Source organism: Parambassis ranga, chromosome 14 (assembly GCF_900634625.1).
Source record: "Parambassis ranga chromosome 14, fParRan2.1, whole genome shotgun sequence".
Classification (NCBI taxonomy): Eukaryota; Metazoa; Chordata; class Actinopteri; family Ambassidae; genus Parambassis; species Parambassis ranga.
The window spans coordinates 12,876,749-12,895,861 of NC_041034.1; the positions used below are offsets into that span (position 1 = coordinate 12,876,749).

Sequence of the window (19,113 nt, forward strand, 5' to 3'; positions counted from 1 at the left end):
AGAACGACGTGATGTTGACGCGGAAGTAAAATCTTCTTCGTCTGAAATTATTGGCATGATGTAACTCTCTCGCCATCTGCTGGCAAAAAAATGTGTTCTATTTTTCAACCCACTTTTTTAAGTTTTAAGTACCGGTACCCTAAGTAAGAAAAGTGAACATCACTTCAAAAAACAAAAAAATGCATTCTTCAAGAACTTTATTCTGGTTTAAGCACTGACATGTTTGTGTATAATGTTTTGAAGTTTAGGTTTTTTTAGTGCAATTTTTGAAATAAAAAAATGAGTTGTGATCATAACAGTTGTCCATTAACTCACCTGGTCACACTCTGGTCACACTGTGCATGTGTTTCTGTCACACCCATTTACATTCTACTCTTGAACATTGACACCTATAGCCACCACTCAGTCTCATCAACACATGGATCAGAGACCTGGAGTGGAGGTGCTTACGTTTTCTGACATTTGCAGCTTAGTAAGTCCCTTTATGTCCACTGCTGCAGAAGAGGCGACTTCTTTAAGCACAGACTTCTGCTGTATTTTTATTATAGGAGAACTTTTTGAAAAGAGAGTTGGTTGACCAGGACCCAGGATTTGCATGAGCTTAGTGTCAGAGGGCAGGGTTGCATTAAAGGCCATGCAGTGCATCGGTTTTTGCTTGTGTGTGTGGTGATCATGTTATCAGATAAAGTGTTGGGAAAAATATATATGGAGACATTCAGCTTGGACTGCAAACACTGTACAATTTAAATCCCTGAATTATTCATTGCACTCCTGAACTCCTTCACTAGACACTAGACATATTTTTTAGGTTCCTATATTTTAATTTTGTTTTTTCCCTTTCTTGTAAATACTTTATTTCATAAAACATTTTATGTTTACATATCTGCACCACACAGATATGTAAGATTACATATCTTTTCTAGTATCCTTTAATGTTTTTATTTATTGAATAAAATAATTTAATAGGGGCGAACTGAGCCAACCCCTCCACATTGGCCTCCCGGAGGTTGCGGCTTGACTACAAAAAAAAACACCCAACACAGTGGGGATTTTTTATGCTTTTGCTTTTCTTTTAACTTGAAAATCCATCACTTCCGTTTACCCTGAGCCGTTCCACCGCTGCAGCGCCACCTATGGGCCGCTGCTGTTCTTTGTCAAATCATCGCTGTGGCGCTGTTGCGGAGGAAGGAGGGTACACTAGCGGAGATTTTGAACCTGCCGGAGCCCGTGAGGCGCAAACAGCGAGCAGGAGGCTTGTTTTTGAATCGGGATATGACAGCAGACAGACACCGGTGTAAGCACTGCTGAGGACTCGGGGATGGGACGGACACATTTGTTGTTGGAAGCGCTCCATATCGCCATGAAGACAGCTTCACTTGCTTTCGAGCACCTGCAGCCCGCAGCTCGGAGCCTTTAAATTAAACTTCAGGTTGGTGTGAAGCTCCGCTGGATTAGTTTTGTGTGTTAACCTGCGCAGCATCGTACTGTTCTCTGCATGATTCATTTTTATAAACGCAGTTCACTGCACAGGCTTCACGCGCGCGCTCGCGCACGCACGCACGCAAGCACACACACACGTACACACACGGTGTATTGTGATCTGAACTAAGCAAAGTGAAGTAGCTCTAACCTCCATCTGTATTATAACATACTCCACATCTATAACGCTACAACTCAGGATTAATTACAATGACTGACTGCTGTCATTCACAGAATAAAGGCCGCTCTATCTGCTCTCGCTGACAGTCCTGGTTTTCCCTTCTGGACCTGATGATATGAGAGGCTGCAGGAGGCGCTGATGGAGCTCCAGGAGTTGAGCTGGCTGTCTCTGGTGGGTCTTTTCCTGGCCTCCGTGGTCATCGTGCTGGGATGGCTGTTCCAGTACTCTCTGACTGTACTGCGGCTGTGGAGGGTTAGGAAGACAGCCAAGCAGGGCAGGAGAGACACAGCCTGGCGGCAGGAGCAGCTCTCCCACGCACAGCCCAATCGGAGCCTGGCTGGCAGTGTGTGGGGCTTCCTGCTGAAGATCCGCTCAGGCCGTGATGGAGGACCAGCATGTGAGGCTGGGGTTAAAGGCTTGCTGACCTCTTTGTTCTCCTTCAAGTCTTTCAGGGAGCACTGGCAGGGAAGCTGGGTCAAGGCTCTGAACGAGCAAGCCTGCAGGCACGGGGTGAGTTAAGATCATTTAATAAGTTGGTGTATCACACATCACACATCATAATGAAAAAAGATAGCTGATAGCAGAAGAGTATGCATAAGGTTACTCCGCTAAGCAGGGGCATAAATAGTTAAGCAGGAGCTGATACAGTGTATGTGCCCATGTGCGCTGGAAGTGTGCGTAGGCAGCAAGGTGGAGGGGTGTGGGAGTTGAGAGTGTCTCTAATCGGTAAGAGGATGGGGGGGCAGAGCCTTGCATAACAGCTCTAAATCAATGCATAAAAGAGTGGAGAGGCATGACCAGCCAGCATAGCCTCAGCAACACCTACACCTCATAAAAATACACGACTGGGGGGGGGGGGGGGGGGGGGTACATGTGTGATGCATCCCCCATGGATAGATGTGAGATCCATCACACTGGAAGGGACTGAAATCAGTGATGTTGTCCAAATCAAGAGCGGCTGTCTTTTCTTTCCTGTAGCTCACAACCTTAAAGCGAGTTACAACATGAATTTGTGACAGTTTGGCACATGTTAGAGGCCCATGTTAAGTTTCTAAAGGTCTTTCCCCTTTTAAATGACCTCCTTTCATCTGTGTGAATCAAAGTCTGGTTCACAGTCAGATGGTTCCTGTGAGCACTGGAGGAGGAGATGGATCCTAATACCCCCCACTTATGAAGTGTGTGTGTGTGTTGGGTGACAGAGGAGTTTAAAGGGGTCAGATCAATCCATGCACTACAAACAGCATTGGATTTGGATTCTCAGGGGTCAACTCACCTTTGTGGATTGAAAGCCTCCTCTCAGATGTTGAAAGATGTAGAGGTATTCATCCAATCCAGAGACAAACTCCAATACACTGTGAGCCTGTGGAAGGACAAATAATTCAGTTAGCAGGGCAGTTAAAGGATTTAACGCTGTGACCGTCACACAAAATGCGTTTGAAGGAAAATCCCTAAACCCAATATTTGTGTTACCAGCATCTGTTCTCTCAGGGGCCCCAGCACACAGGTTTTTCATGGTACTCCTAAGCACCTCACATGCTTCTGTCTTGTTGTGTAACCCCAGAGTGACCCCATGACTTGGAGGTCAGCGCTCTGTGGGGGCATCTGTTGCGGGACTCCTTGGTCTTCATGACTTCTTGATGTTTGTCATTCAGCAGAATGATTTCCTCCATGATACATGTAGAGCTCAGACCTCAGAACACTGTCTGCATTGTGTGTTCTGTGTGTGTCCATGTTCTAATGCACTGTATGAATTTGCTCTGCATTCCATATATGTTTCGGTGTGCAGCACAAAGCCTGGGGAGCCTGTCTGTTTGCTTCTGTCTTATTTGGTGTTTGTAATGAGAGGTCTCAGTGGTTTTGTGGAAACACTTCTGTTTAATAGTTGAAATTGGGAGAATGCCAGCTTATCTTACAATGGCCTAATTAGTTGAGCCGGTGTGACCTTTGTAGTCAGGCGCTCGAGTGAACCTTGGGTGAGTCTTCGGTGACAGTTTGCCTGCTAAATTGGACTTGCCCTCATGCAAACAATTCAACCAAGGTGTGGTTACTCATACTTACTTACTCATTGGATAAAGTTAGTAATTTAACTCTGTCTGTGGTTCTCTGCCTGTGCATTTGATTTATGACGACTGCACAAACCCTAGGCTCACAGCTTACTTTTAAGAGGTCAGAAGAAGAGCTTTAAAGTAATCATTGTGCAAAAAAGAATTTGAGACAAAGCTTCGGCCGAGCAGTAATAAGGTGTCTGATGTTTATAGCAAGATAATTTACCAGACTGGGTAAGTGCGTCAGTGTTGGAGTAGACAAAGACAAGCTGGCTGAGTCTGTTAGTCCATGTGGTGTTTAGTTTGTAAACAGAGTGTGTGAAGGAAAGCTTCCTGAGTTCACTCATCACAATAAAATATCTGCAAGTCGCGCTGTCTGCATGCAGAGCAATCTGTTATTGTAAATGTGTCTGGGGCGCATGCAAATCAGTGAAACATTGTTAATGAACCTTTGAACATAACAAAGATAACAAATCATAAACATGTCATATTAAATGGATATACCTACTGGGTGTAAGTTAAGAGCCTAAAGTTTCAACATTCTTGTCTTGAAACCTATGCGATGGTCACATGTTTTCCCATAGTGTCCTTCCTTTCCACAGTGCTGATTATTGTGTCTAAACTCTTCTGGCTTTTCACCTTCTCTCTAAAAACCTGCTGTCAGGGTCTGTGGCACTGAGTTTCTCACATACAGTACGTACACATAGACATACAGCATCTGCCACTTAACAGCCTGGTTCCTGTGGCCACTTTGAAAGCAGACACAAGAGCAACCACTCGTACTAAGGTCCCGAAGACTCACGTTCTCCTCTCACTTGCAATTCATGATTATGTTTCTACATCAGGCAAAACATGAGCTTCCCTGGAGGAACACACTGCGATGAAGATACGGCTTCAGTGTCATCATGGGGATTAGTGGACAAATCCTTTATAGCATTAACCTAAGTACTTATCCAGCAATTAAGATGGATGCTGACAGAAGTCTTTAAATAATGATGATAAAATTTGTCCAAATGCAGGCAAGTTGAATGAGCCTGCATGCCAGGCTGTTAGCAAGAGTCCTCTTAAATCGTGGTTAGTCCTGAAGAAGAGTCATTCTTATTGACTGTGCTATTGTCCCCTCTCTGGTGTCAGTTTTCTTCTTGGGCTTTAATACAACATGGAAACATACAGACCGCAAAGACTGGCAGAAAATTAAAATACAAACTTTCATGAATAATGTCATTACAAGTTGAGATGTTGTTAACATTTGGTGGGATCAAGCCATTTTCAGAATTTGATTAATGGATTATGTCTGCTAGCTGAAGGGCAAGAGCTAGCCTGGCCCTATAGTCTCATTTGTTTATTCCATGATCATAAATTGACTAGTGGAGCTTTTACAGCGTGATTATGTGCACTCACTTCCTGGAGACTTATTTTAAGGTTGTCATGTCCTGTAGAGATAATACACCTTATCGAAGTCTTTGTAAGACCGCCATTATATCAGTAAGCACATTCTGTTTAATAATAAATAATTGCCAAATACATACAGATTGTATCATTAGAAATCTATATTGCAATAATTTATGAAAAGTACAGTGCAGTATATTTTGCTATTGGATGCTCAAACTCTGATCTCAGTCGCATTTATCAGTTACCTTACACTGATAAGTAATAAATTTACCTTTGGAGTTAACATCTCACTGTGGCAATTTTATTGTCCTGTTGACACAAGCCATCAAGACAAGGAATGCTTGCAGGTCACTATTTACTCAGACTTATAACATCAATCTTAAAGATTTCTGTACTGCCGGTGAGCCACTGTCTGTGCTCGTCAGTATTCTGCACGCTGCAGCAGATAGTGACGTCGGCAGGAATCCTCACGCTGTCTTACTAATTTTGTGTCCTTGTAGCAAAACAGTCCCGAGGGGTGGACGTGACCCTGACCCAGGAGCTCCAGCATCAAAACAATATGAGACTGAAAAATGATTCAGAGAGCTGAATACTGACACAGGGTTGTTACATAAGCAGCTGCACACACTGTTGAGGTGTGTAGTTCTGTATGTAGTGGGGTTGCCTAATATTGAGGCGAGAAAAGAAAATAGAACAACATATGGTAATATGAGTTTGGCTCATTATGCACAAGCACACTGTCACATTCGATACTGACTGGCTGAGGCAATTGCAAACCCAGGGTGAAAAGCAGAATGCCGACTGGTGGAATTCCTCACTAAGATCAGTCAAATCCAGTGTAATGATAAGTTACATACATACGTTTGCAGCTACTCACTCTCTCTTTACTCTTGCTGTGTACCTAAATGTTCAGAGTGGCCTGAGGCTTAATCACAGCTGGTTATATGCAGCAATGCTAACAGAAGGACGTCCTCTTGCTGCATAGGGACACGCTGTATGCTCTGTGAAATGAGGGTGATTTCCCTGGAGTTAGTTATTATATTTCCAGAACCACTAAATGAAGTCCAAATAGGCACGATAAGGGCTACTCCCTCTTCTAGGTATTCAGGTGCGGTTCATGTACACAAACATGTCTGTATTTTTTAGTTTCTTTCCACACATGAAGTGCGACGTGAAGTTGTTGGTGAGCCTGTGGATATGATCTTGGTATGGAGCTACTCAGATGTCTCTGACTGTGTTAGTCTTCAGAGGAAGCTTGGTTCATGAAGATCATGAAGCATCAGCAGACTGTGTGTGTGAATCTGCAGCTGACAGTAACGACACACTGGGTAGTGGAGAGGGATGAAACAAGTGTGCATCTGCAGGGAAGGAAGCTCCCTGTCCATTCACAATCTGCAATTATAAGGAGTCTGCTGAATAGCTCAAGGACACAGTTCACTTCTTTTCTTTCTGACTGTGAGCTGCTGGTAGATGATTAATGCCCTGTGATTATGTTCAAGTAGATTCCTTCTTAACGGCAGGGGACATTAAGCACTCAGTGCTCATTTGATGTGATAGTGCAGGAAACTAACCTTTTTATCCCTCAGTCACAGCTGCTGATGAGATTCATCTTTACCAGCCAGTTTTACTTTTGCAGCCTAAATGTACTATAATGCCAAAATATTTCTGTAGCACATATTAGTCTATAAAGTGGCTGCTTTGACTTAGCATTCAAATGAGATATGTTATGCATTATTATAACTGTAGTTACTTACATTGGGATGTGAGGCTAAATTCTAAAAGCTTATTAAAGTACCATCTTTGCAGTGTTGTCCATCTTGTTACAGTAGAGTATTGGCGCTAGTTTCATGTTGCTAGGAGAGCTAAACACTACAAACAAAACATTGTAATGAAATGTGTAGCCAGTTGAAATGTGAGTAAAAGAATTGTTTTATCATTAACAGCTGAAGGAAGGATGGTTAAGGTCAGCCACTGTAGCTACGGTATACATTCAGAAACAGTTCAGAAAGCAGACGACTATTAAATTAAAAATACATTTTCTGTATCTGTATCACATCGGTCAGCACTGATTCACTGAATGGCCAGTCTTGAGGTTATCGATTCCATCCCTGAGGAGAAATAAGACCTGTCTATCAGCAGCGAACTCTCACTAGACCTGGCAAAAAAGCTAAATTAACACATTTTTATATTGTCATATATGATTGCTGTGTGAAAAATCTTAACATTTGCAAAAAAGAAATCCATGGAACAAGCACTTTGGCAAGCCAAGCTCTCATGCCAGCGTGCTAACATGCTCACCAACTAATGTTTACCATACATAATTTTATAGGTGACAAAATAAATGTATTTTGTTGTTCTCAAAGAAATAAGTTTTTTTTCTACCTTGCTGTGTAGTCTGATCCTCAGATATTCACTACAAATTGAAACGATAGGAAAAAAATGAGGGTCATCAAAAGCCACAGGGGGGGAGTGTGTATTTCTGGTTGACCCACATGCTGTAGAGGCTTTCAGCCAGCTGGACCCAAAGGGTGCGATGCTGACAAACCTGAAGTGACACTATGGATGTCCTCAGGAACTGTCTCTTTCCAGAAATACTCCTCACAAACACACTCTGCTGAGCAGGGGTGGTTTACAAGGACAAATCAGTGGCTATGCTGCTAGCTAGCCTTTACATGACAAAATGAGCTCTGCCAGGAGGATACACAACACCACGGTGCACCAGATGGCTACTTCTCTGACAGAAGACAGACTGTAAACCTATGCTTAAATATTGAATGATTTTCCAATCATATAACTTTCAGGATCATGGTGGATCTGGTAAAACCTCTAAACATACAGCTCTAGTTCAGACAGTCATCATCCCATGGCAGGAGCGACAGAGAACAAAAATCTGGTCACCCAACCTCAGGCATAGAAGCTTGTGACTGACATATCTTGGCAATCCTGTGCAGCTGTGTCTTCAAAGTATTTTGCCAAAACAGAAAATTGTCAGATTGTTTTTGTCATGGATCAGCGTGTTTGAAAAAAAAAAAAAAACAGTCTGACTTGAGGGTGTTTTCTGGTAGTTCAAGACACATGCATGACGTCCACTTGTCTCCATGCATTTTGTCTAAAACTACAGTGTTATTATAACAACACAAGCCTTCAGTGATACACAACAACCCTGTGATTATTTCTCAAACCTCACATCTGAAATATATCCCATCATATTTGCTCTGCACTTTAAATGTAGTGAACGGTGGGTGACTGAGCAGTTTCAGAGGCTCCAGCCAACCGAAGTAAACACAGCCGGTTGTACGCTGTAGTCATGTGACTACAGTGTTAGTCCAGGGAACCTACGTAAGCTTGCAGCATTGCACTTGGCTTTTTGCCCTCCTGGCTGGAACACTAACACACACACACAGACCCACTGTAAACTTTGTTATATCATCCTCCCACCTCTGCCCCGCCTCCACCGTTGCATTTGATACAGATTGGACTTGGACCTAGTGGAACATATGCCCTGACAATAGGGGATTTGTTATCTCTCACTTGCATTTCCTGAGCCAGTTAAAGCTGTCCAGTAAAACAGATTCTCTGGCACACACACATTTATAGTAGGCCACTGGTGAATCTTTCCTTACAGCTGAGATGCAAATTCCTCTTGTTAGGGGTATCCTCCGAGTCTGATACAGGAAAAGCTGCTTGGCTGTTGGAATGACTAAGCATTGACTGATGCAGTTTTTATAATGGATGCAGCTGTCAGATCCGAGGCACAGGGACTGAGCAGCCTAACAAATAGCAATCTACAACATCCACAGAATTACACATACATGTAAATTCCCTTTGGTAAAACAAATGTTGTCTGCCATGAATGTGTTTTTCAATCTTTATAGCTGTGTTTTTTGACATGTGACTTGACACTTTTGCTTTGTAATGGTGAACCTGACATAAAATGATCAAAGGTTAACAATAGTGATTCTTTCCATAGCCTGTATGTTGTTACAAAGTGTACATATTCTCAGCATATGATGCACTCAGTGCCATATCTGAGTGAAGGCTGAATATGATGCAGCAGCCATATCCACAAGGATTATGCTAACTGGCTGTGACTGTATCACTGCAGTGAAAAATCTTATATGTCAGCCCCAAAGTGTTTCCCTTATGTAATATTTGGGGCATTTTTCTCTTCTCTTTCTCTACCAGAGCTCTCTCCAGATAACTTTTGACAAGAGTCTTCAGCTAACAGCTGCCTCTGCAATACATAGTGTGACCTGCACTGAACAGTCGGCAAACCGCATGGTAAATAATCTTTGGAGTCCGGCTGTTATCTTCAATTACACAAATAAACCTAGATAACACAATGAGTGTAGTGAATGATATGAGTGTTGTGCTTCTCTTTGTTTTGCAGGTTTTAGACTGCAAATGTTGGATAGACACAGTGACATTTCCTGTGACGGTCACCCAGCAGTCGCCTGCTGCTGTTTCCATGGACACTCATCAAATCACTATAGCACCTATGGTGGCAAAGGTACAAAAGCACAGCACCTGGATTTTTGCAATTTGTAAATTGGAGCCTGAGCATTCAAAACAAATGGCAAAACATCATTTGCATTGTTATTCAAATGTTTAATTCTTTGGAAAAAATGGTTCATTCCACTGTCATAGCACATGCTTTATAGTGTAAAAGCTCACATGAGCTACCTGTCTTCTAGTAGGATAAATTATCAAAATGATATTATTTATTGATGCCTGTCTGCCTCCATCAGGTGGTGGTGTGTCTGGAGGAGGTGGAAGACGAGGGTCTGCTGATATCTTGGTCTCTGTCCAAGCAGCCATCCTTTTCTCTGACCGTGTCTCGGTACAAGCTGCAGAGACCGGTGAGAACATTTGATACGGACACCACTAAATTTGATACGCCTGCAGGCAGTGAAGTATCACGCCTGAACGAAACTTTTTAGTGTTTACAGACCAAACACTTGCATGCATTAAACAAAAGGACAACACGCATTATGGATATTTTTTTCTGCTTTCTGTTCTTTTCATAAATCTCAGTCATCATGCAGCGTTTTGCATGTGAGTCACTCTCTGCCTCATTTCACTCATGGTGAGTCATAAAGGAAACACTGCCCCTAAATATCATTGAATAAATGTGCATGCCATGTAGAGCATTTTATCTGAGGCAGCAACAGAGTAAACAGACTAAAGAAGGAAACAAATATTCGGCACGCTAACTTGTCTTCAGTGCTGAGGGCAGAGCTGCAGTTATACCCTCATAGTGGTTTGTTCACTCTCCCAAGGGTATTTTCCTGTTTGTTCCTTGTGGAGCACATGTCAGTAGTTAGTGTAGTTGGAACTAATTGTCTGATAACTCAACCTCGAGGGGCAACAGGCAGTGTTTCAGGGCTTCCAGTGAAGCCAGCTGCTATCTGGATAACAGATAGCACATATCCGGGTGAAGACATCTGAAGGCAACTTGAGACGAGAGAGAGGAGCTGAGACTTGAAGGACAGTTTACACTGAGTTTACAGTTTAAAACACTAGCAGCTTCCTTTAACTTGCTTGTCAATACGGTGTGATAGGGCCTCTATTTCTTTCCGCATACTATTTTACCTCGTTACAACCAAAGCCTGCTATAATGTAATTAATTCAAAACCAGAGAGCTTGTAGTACTAAAATATTCTGCATTTTCATTTGATATTCTGTTTATAGATATGAGAACATGTACTGGTTTATCATCAGAGAGTGAGCCATCCCTTTTTTCTTTTCAGGGCACTGAGGGCGAGGCAGATCTGGACATGGTTAAAAGTCTGATAGAGGATACTCTGTTTAGCACTCAGCCTGCCATGGTCCTCAACCTCAAGACTTGTGCGTCCAGCCATCTGGTGAGAAACATGTATTTTTCATGAACCCTGCAGCCAGTAAGACAAGCTAATTAGAAGGTGTTTACAGATATCGCCTAGGCTGGATGCTAAATGATAGATACAGAGCTTTTATTCTGCACACACACACAGGCCCCCATGGATCATCTCTCGGTGGGATTGAACTCTGTATGCCTGAGTGTCTTGGTGAGACGCCTACACCTCCGGCAGCTCAGGGCAACCTTAAGTAAAGGTCAGATATTTTCCCTCAGCGTCAAAACATTTCCTCCCAGCTTCCTGCTGATTGCACTGCATCATTGCATTTCTGCAGGTCAGTGGTGCAGGTCAGGGGAGCTGTGCTGTGTCCTGAGCCTGGACCAACCCTTTACAGAGAGAACCACAGGCTTCCTGTCTGTTCCCAGTGACCCCAGCACTGCACTCAAATGGAGCGAAGAAATTACTATGTAAGGTGCCACGTGCAATGACAAGCTCATGCTTATAAGTACATTTATGTCAAATTGTTTGGTTTTTGGTGTTTAGTGCACTAGTTAAGAATCAGAATTTGGATCAAATTTGTTCAAACCACACCCACACAGTCCTGGCGATGTAGATTAACAAAGTATTTTCTTTCTTTGGCTGTTGCCTATGTAGTTATAATATTCTTTTACAAGATTTGAAACTAATCTGGGGAAGTATGCAGGATTATTCCAGTTAATATGGTAATTATTAATTAATTCTTGTTTCTGATACGGTTGTTTCCTGTGTGTTGAAGGGAGCTTGGCCCAGAGACCAAAGAGCTCAGAGTAAGGCTTCTGGAGCGGAATGGCAAAAGGGAACGTAAGGCACTGCTCAATACCAATTTACTATTGGCTGCTGTTCAGAAACCTGATCAGCAGGAATGTTTAGACCGCTTAAGCAAAATCAGCAATGCTTAAAATGCACTGCTGGCAGACGTGGTGTAATGATCTCTGTTAGCATTTTGGGCTATATAAATTGCCAGGAGATACTCCTTTTATGGCATCAGAGCTACAGCAGCAGAGCAACTTTGATTCTGTTTGCACTAAAACGTTATTTACTGTGTTGAATCTGGACAGAATTCCTGCCGGGTCACGCCTCCATTGCCTTGGACCTCCAGTGCAATGTTCCTACTGGGCAGCATATATTTTCAATAAGCCCTGGGCATGGCTTGGCACCTAATGCCACTGTCACTGCTGAGGTGAGTAATGAGATGAAAGGTATTTCTATAAAAATATACAAATGCTTTCAAAGCCATTCTTGTGCTTTGAAGCCTACAGTTACATCAGATTTTATTATCTAACCTCAAGCATGCTGGAATTAACAAAGATTCACAACAAAGGGAGGGTTAGTGTTGTATAACATACTGATATGTGCTCCATTGTTATGCTCGTAGTAGTTGTGTCAGACATCTTGTGGTGTTTTTAGTAGCTGACTTGTTTCCTTTTTAATCTGTCTACATATGTATTCAAAAAGAAAATAGATTTTTATCTCTGGCAGGTAACAGTGTTTTAGTTTTCTTAGATAATTTCAAGATAATGTCACCTGCAACCTGTTCTACCTGCTGATTACTTATCTGAAGCTCCCTGCATGAAACACCAGCATTAACACAATGCTCATCTCTATGATAAAATGCAGATGTTTACATCATGCCAGACATTATATTAAATGTGGCTGTTTATTGTTGCAAGGCAGTGACACTAGTTGTCTTCTCTTCTGTAGTTGCTGTATCTGGAAACACAGGAACCTCGCAGTTCTCATAATGCTTTGCCACTCCGCTCCTCTCTCACCCCCACAAAAAAAGTCGACGTGGACAGAACCATCATGCCAGATGGGACCATTGTCACCACTGTCACCACCATCCAGTCTCGACTTAAACTTGACCGCAGCCCAGGTGTGTGTACATAGTAAAGTAGTACATTGCACCAGAGTAGATGGGATTTTAACTGTGACATGAAATAGCTGTTATAATGCCTTTCAGGTGAATCCCCCCTGCGTTCCCCATCTAAAGTGGAGGTGACTGAGAAGAAACCCACTGTCCTATCTGAAGGCAAAGGCGGCAGCAGCCCCAACTCAAGCAGTGAGTTGACCAACAGGCATTGTTTTACATAACAGATGCAAAGCAGGATAAGCAGCAAGCACCAGTGTAACACGAGCTGAAGGAATGTTTGTTTTACAGGTAGTCCTTTTCAGAAACCTTAGCTATACATAGCTACGGTTTGATTTGTTTAAGGGTTGCTTGGCGCAAAGCAACAAAACTCCATTGTGTATTATATGTTTGAAAGGGACAGTACATATGGTAGGTTGCTAGTTAAGTGCCGATTTACATATTTGTGTTCTTGTTGTTCAGAGAGCAGCCGCCTCTCTAATGGCCTGGATCCTGTTGCAGAGACGGCCATTCGGCAGCTGACCGAGTCAGCATCCAAAGCAGCACGGAAGACACCGACAAAACGGAGCACACTGATCATCTCTGGTGTGTCAAAGGTCAGAGAATATGAACTCTGGGAAACAGTACAAAGATGATTGGCTGTCTCTACTTTTAGACTCATATATCACATAATCCAAGTTTTTTCTCTTCAGTATATGAGCAGTAAGCCTTTAACTACTTCTAGGAATAAGAGAAGCTTGTCACAGTAAGTGTGATCTAAATTTAGTCCATGAGTCACAGCCCCCATTGGACCACTTTACAGAAGAATTATTCTTCTGACCTCATTTTTGCCTGGAACACTGTACGAAACTATCCAGGCACTTGACACAGAAGTTAAAGGAATTTTCTGGTCTTGATATGTCAATTGCTACAGAGTTGTACTTAGAATATTGGTAAGTAGTAACACACACATCCCTCTGCTTGGCATAAATACAGGTACCAATCTCAGAAGATAACTGCGCATTATCCAGCGGCTATGCTGCAGCCATGGATGCAGCCATGCATGGTAACCATTATGGGTCAGGGCATCACCAAGACGCAGATGAAACCACACCCTCTGACGTGTCAGAGCGCCCATCTGTGGATGACGTGGAATCAGACACGGGTTCCACCGGTGCCTTGGAAACTCGCAGCCTCAAGGATCATAAAGGTAAAACAGTGCTTACAAAGATGTCAGAGAGGTTTCAGAGGAAGCTTTTTCTTCCTCTAAACACAAAATTCATTCAATGTTTCATTTATTGCTCTTAAAGAAACTTAACAAACAATCTAGATGCTTTTGTTTTATTTTCATTCTGTACCCTGAACATGAATTTAAATACTGGGTTTCATTACATAACAATGAAGCTCCAGTTTAGTATTTCAAATACAGACCATAGAGTGACTCTACTACTGGTGTTGCTGCCCTCTGGTGGCCTTACATCAGCAAATACAAAATCAAACTGTGGGTTTAAATTGTGCTTTAAAAAACATACATTTAAATTGACAAGGGGGTTTTATCATAAAAATCCTCCAATTAATTTGTAAAGCAAGTTAAAAGTTGCATGTGTATTTATTATTTGTACTTGTGAACTATGTGTTATACTATGGTTCCTGCAGTGGGCTTTCTGCAGAGTGGGACAAAACTGCTGTTCCGAAGGAGACATCGAGAGAAGGAGCCCTGCCTCAGCCAGTCCCACGAAGACATCTCCAACATGGGCAACAACTTTGCTGCAGCTACGAGTAGCAACCGTAAAAAATCTGGCAGCTTCTCCCGTCGCCTCATCAAACGCTTCTCCTTTCGCTCATCCGGCAAATCAAAATGCAAGCCTGCTGCTGCCAATGGAGGAGCGAGCTCGCTGGATAACTGATGATCATTGTTGGGGTCATCCTGACTGGCCTCTGTTAATGCTGTCAGAAAAAATAAATAAACCTGTATCCAACACCCCAGGTGGGTTGTTTGTACGTCTGTAAAGGAGGATACCTCTGGAAGGCTCCCTGCTGGAGAGAAGTAATTGCACCTTCAGGACAGAAGTCATGTTTAATCACATTGCTAAGTTTAAAATGTGATTATGAAATCATTTTTTTTATTTTGGGGAGCTGCTGCTTGCTGAGGACATGGGATAAGCTACGAAGGAATGTTCCTTGCCCTGCTTCAACACTCACTACAGTCGGACTGTTTTATTGTGACTGGTGTCAGAAATACTCTGGAACTTTTTAATGATGCCAGTAAAATGCAGTTGGTTGCACTAAGAATTCATTTTTTAACAACACATGTACAATATATTGGTTGTAAAATCTAATTTATTACAGTGGGACAATACAAGTGCTGTTTATTTTGCCTCCTAAATGATAGTTCCATTGTCATGGTAGTTCTATTGCACTGTAAAAACATAAAAACATTGCTGTGTGATTTTCAAAGCAAAAGTAATTTCAAACATAATTTAGGTTTAAGTTAACAAAAACTGTCTTAATCTAGTAGTATAGTTTATATGTTTGATTTTAGAATGTTTAGTGTTGTATCTGGTGCAAAAAGCAGAAAAGATAATGTATTTATTGTACTTTTATTTTATAAAGGTACTTCCTGTGGAATATCATAACTTTAGTTTGCTTTTGAAAATTCAATTAGCCAGCATCTCTAGAAGATGACTAACCTAGGCGATGACAACAAGCTACATAATTCTGCCCTGCTTCTGGCTCTGGTTCTGGGTGACTCCAGTTAAAGGACTTCTGACATGTTCGCACAAGACATACCAACACCATCCTGCATTAGGATTAAGTAATATTTTTAAATACAGTCATGTGTGAAAGACCTGCATTGTTTCTGCAGTTTAAATTAAAAAAGGAGCTTCTAAGATGCTCCACTCAGGCAAAGCAAGCAAGTTTAGGAGATGTACTCAGGGCTAGCAATGAATTAAATAAGACAAAACCTGCTGTATACTTCAGAAGCAAATACAATCAGTTTGTAAAAAAAATGTACATAGGCTTTTAAGTGACTGCATAATTTCACTTTTTCAACTGTTTTTTTTACCCCTTAATTATAGACATTAAAATGGACCACACACGGAGCCACTGCTGTTAATGTTCTTGAAACTATAACAAATTCAACATGCAGATAAAGGAACAAAGCCACTAAACCATGTAAAGGCACATCAAAATCGTACCTAAGAGGCTGTAACTTGAAAAAGAAAGTGGCTGTAACATTTACCATATGTATCACTTCTGTTGTTATATTTCAAATATTTATTGCAAATAAATTATTTTTCAAAGCATCCCTTTGTGTATCAGACTAACTTTGGGTTATTGACTTTGTATTGAATAGAGTATTAACGACGTCCCTTCTTCTCAGTCTCCCACTGCTTCTGCCACAGCGCTGTGGAATATTCTTTTATGACAGACGACCACTCACTCACACCCATACACACTGATAAATTAACCTCCATTCTTAAGGCCATTTTTGCTGCTTTATCTACTGCCTCATTACCACCCACTCCCACATGGGCAGGCACCCCGAGAAACTCCACTGATATTCCAGCTTTCTCAATTCTATGCAACATTACATATAATTAAGATCTGGTCGGGCTCCCAGACAGCCCTTCTCCAAAGCTTTTAACACTGAAGCTGAATCAGAACAGATAATAGCTATTTTTGGCAGGACCTCCTCCACCCATTCAAAAGCCCTGATGATCGCATTCAGCTCTGTTGTATAGACTGAAACCCCTCAGACATTAGGATGAGCTTTACAGTATCATATTGTGGGATGTAAAATGCAAAGCCAGCTCCACCACTATTAGGGTCCTTAGCTCTGTTTTCTTATTATTATTACCCCCGGTCACCACATTCCTGCAGTTTGTAAACGCGCCAAAAGTTAAAGCTGGAGGGAAGGTCTTCAATTGGTGTTTTATTTCCGCCCCTTTACTCATAACCCAATAACAACAACAGGAAAAACAACTAACCAATCGTCATCGTTTTCTCCGTAGACCCCTATGGTGATTGGTTTGAGCCCAGAAAACTTGCACCAATGGAGAATGAACTTTTGTCCCATGTGACCTCTGTAAGCCAATAGAATCAGGCAGTTTTACATTCTAAAGTCATTTGCCGTTTAAGGCGGGACAAGCTGTGAGGTTTATATCCAGGTCGTGCAGCTGTTGTTCTGTGCTACTAGCTTGTAGTTTACTGCTGTGAGGTGTGTTTGAAGATCACTGCAACAACTTACGATGTCTGGAAGAGGCAAAACCGGAGCAAAGGCCCGCGCTAAGGCGAAGACTCGCAGCTCCCGTGCTGGGCTGCAGTTCCCCGTGGGCCGTGTTCACCGTCTTCTCCGCAAAGGTAACTACGCCGAGAGAGTCGGCGCTGGGGCCCCCGTTTACCTGGCCGCTGTCCTGGAGTACCTCACCGCTGAGATCCTCGAGTTGGCCGGCAATGCCGCCAGGGACAACAAGAAGACCCGCATCATCCCTCGCCACCTCCAGCTGGCTGTCCGTAACGACGAGGAGCTGAACAAACTGCTCGGCGGAGTGACCATCGCACAGGGCGGTGTTCTCCCCAACATCCAGGCCGTCTTGCTGCCCAAGAAGACCGGGCAGTCTACACCTAGCTCCGGCAAGGCGGGAAAGAAGGCCTCCTCTCAGTCCCAGGAGTATTAGCTTGCAGGCTAATAACTGTAAACCCAAAGGCCCTTTTAAGGGCCACCCACTCCTCGTTGAAGAGCAACTATTCCTTGACCACTGTCTTGTCGTGTTGTTTTTTTATTTAATAAAGGCATGTTTTATAAAGCGTGTCGTTAATGTTCGTTTAGTTGGTCTATGCAGTAGTAGCAGCAGTGGCTAGTTTATCCATTGCGTTTTAGCTGAGTAGTCGGCTTTGCGGCAGCAGAGCTGCTCTGATTAATAAATGTGTACGTTGTAGTTCCAGGAGGCTAGGACTGCTTCATGTCCTCCATTTGTCTGTTTGACCCATGTTCCTGGGGTAACAGATCTTCTTTAGCAACAGACAGTGGGCCAGAGTAACATTAGTCTATAAATGTGTCTTGCAGCATGACTGTGCAGCTCAAAGGAAATGCAGTCAGTGTGAAGTGGGTATATCTAGCTTGTGTGAATGTAGTGCAAACCAATAGGGACAATTTGGAGAGCTTATGTTGAAAGTTGCTCTTTGATGTGTGTTCATAGTGTAGGCTGTTCTTCAAAAGAAGCACAAACAGTCCCCTAGAATGTGCTTCACAGTCACAACAATAAACAAATAAATATCAAATAAATAAACCTGTGACATAACTTTGAGTTCAGGATGTAGGCCTCCTGCAGGTATGCTGCATTATCTGTTAGAGCAAGCTGAGCATTGTGGGGGTTTTCTTTAAAACTTGTCTGTAGGTGGAAGTGACCTAAACTGATCTTATGCATATAGCTATATGTGTGGTTACAGGCTGTCAACGGTTCTCCCTGCATAAAGCTCCAGGTGTTTCCTTATTTACATGAGACGAAGCAAACGACTGCATCCTGTTTACTATCCAGATCACAAAGGCTTGTAACTGTCATGCTGCACCACTGAGACATTCAGCTGTGTGTACAAGATACAGCATGAGCACTAGAACTGCAGCTCAACAACTTAAAACATCATATAAGTATCCACAGCTTACACACAGCTCATGCTCCAGCTTCCTCCCACATTCTAAAGACATGGTTAATTGGTCACTCTGAATTGCCCGTAGGTGTGAGTGGTTGTCTCTTTCTGTGTTGCCCTGTGATGGACTGGTGACCCATCCAGGGTGTACTCCGCCTCTCACCCAAAGCTAGCTGGGAAAGGCTCCAGCCCCCTGTGACCCTGCACTGCAGGACAAGCGGGTTAATAGAAAATGGATGGATGGACAAAAGCTCTCAAATAGGAATATACCTCACTGAGTTGTGATATCATCCTAAACCAGGCGGCCAAAAGCTGTATTTGAATGATATACAGGAGAAAGTCACAGATTAGTCTAGAGTCGAAATACATCAGTATTTCTATACAACTATGTATTTTCATAGAAAAGATACTGTCACACACAGAAAATCAGAAAATGATAGATGTTGTCCACTATTTTTGCCACCAGGGGTCGCCTGTTTCACGTGTTAATGCAGGTAATGAAGTCTGAATGAAGTAATTCTATTCAGTGTTATGCACCTTGTTTTGGAAAAATCTTTACTCTAGAAATAAAAAAAAGTCAGCCGTAGAACTGTCATGTTAATAGTATAAAACTCGAAAATCTCCTTTTTATCAGATTCACAT

The 19,113-nt window shown here is 42.5% G+C and overlaps 2 protein-coding genes across 2 annotated transcripts; both read left to right on the top strand.

Annotated features, from left to right (window-relative positions):
- Positions 1-1,159: 1,159 nt before the first annotated feature.
- Positions 1,160-16,020, top strand: c2cd2l (c2cd2 like). Its single transcript, XM_028421355.1, has 15 exons — positions 1,160-1,429; positions 1,714-2,170; positions 9,283-9,378; positions 9,488-9,607; positions 9,846-9,956; positions 10,848-10,961; positions 11,091-11,190; positions 11,269-11,401; positions 11,710-11,774; positions 12,032-12,153; positions 12,675-12,846; positions 12,934-13,032; positions 13,303-13,436; positions 13,816-14,029; positions 14,476-16,020. Exons 2-15 carry the CDS (start codon positions 1,799-1,801, stop codon positions 14,724-14,726), a joined length of 2,103 nt encoding a protein of 700 aa, XP_028277156.1. The 5' UTR covers positions 1,160-1,429; positions 1,714-1,798; the 3' UTR covers positions 14,727-16,020.
- A 947-nt stretch (positions 16,021-16,967) lies between these two features.
- On the top strand, positions 16,968-17,630 carry h2ax (H2A.X variant histone). Its single transcript, XM_028421310.1, has one exon. It carries the CDS (start codon positions 17,073-17,075, stop codon positions 17,499-17,501), a length of 429 nt encoding a protein of 142 aa, XP_028277111.1. The 5' UTR covers positions 16,968-17,072; the 3' UTR covers positions 17,502-17,630.
- The last annotated feature ends 1,483 nt before the right edge of the window (positions 17,631-19,113 follow it).

Bases quoted from the DNA above. Each gene is read 5' to 3' on its own strand.
- c2cd2l (XM_028421355.1), top strand. From the start codon at position 1,799: ATGGAGCTCCAGGAGTTGAGCTGGCTGTCTCTGGTGGGTCTTTTCCTG. The intron at 9,957-10,847 runs GTGAGAACATTT...TTTTCTTTTCAG, and splicing joins GGTACAAGCTGCAGAGACCG to GGCACTGAGGGCGAGGCAGA. The intron at 12,847-12,933 runs GTGTGTGTACAT...AATGCCTTTCAG, and splicing joins TAAACTTGACCGCAGCCCAG to GTGAATCCCCCCTGCGTTCC.
- h2ax (XM_028421310.1), top strand. From the start codon at position 17,073: ATGTCTGGAAGAGGCAAAACCGGAGCAAAGGCCCGCGCTAAGGCGAAG.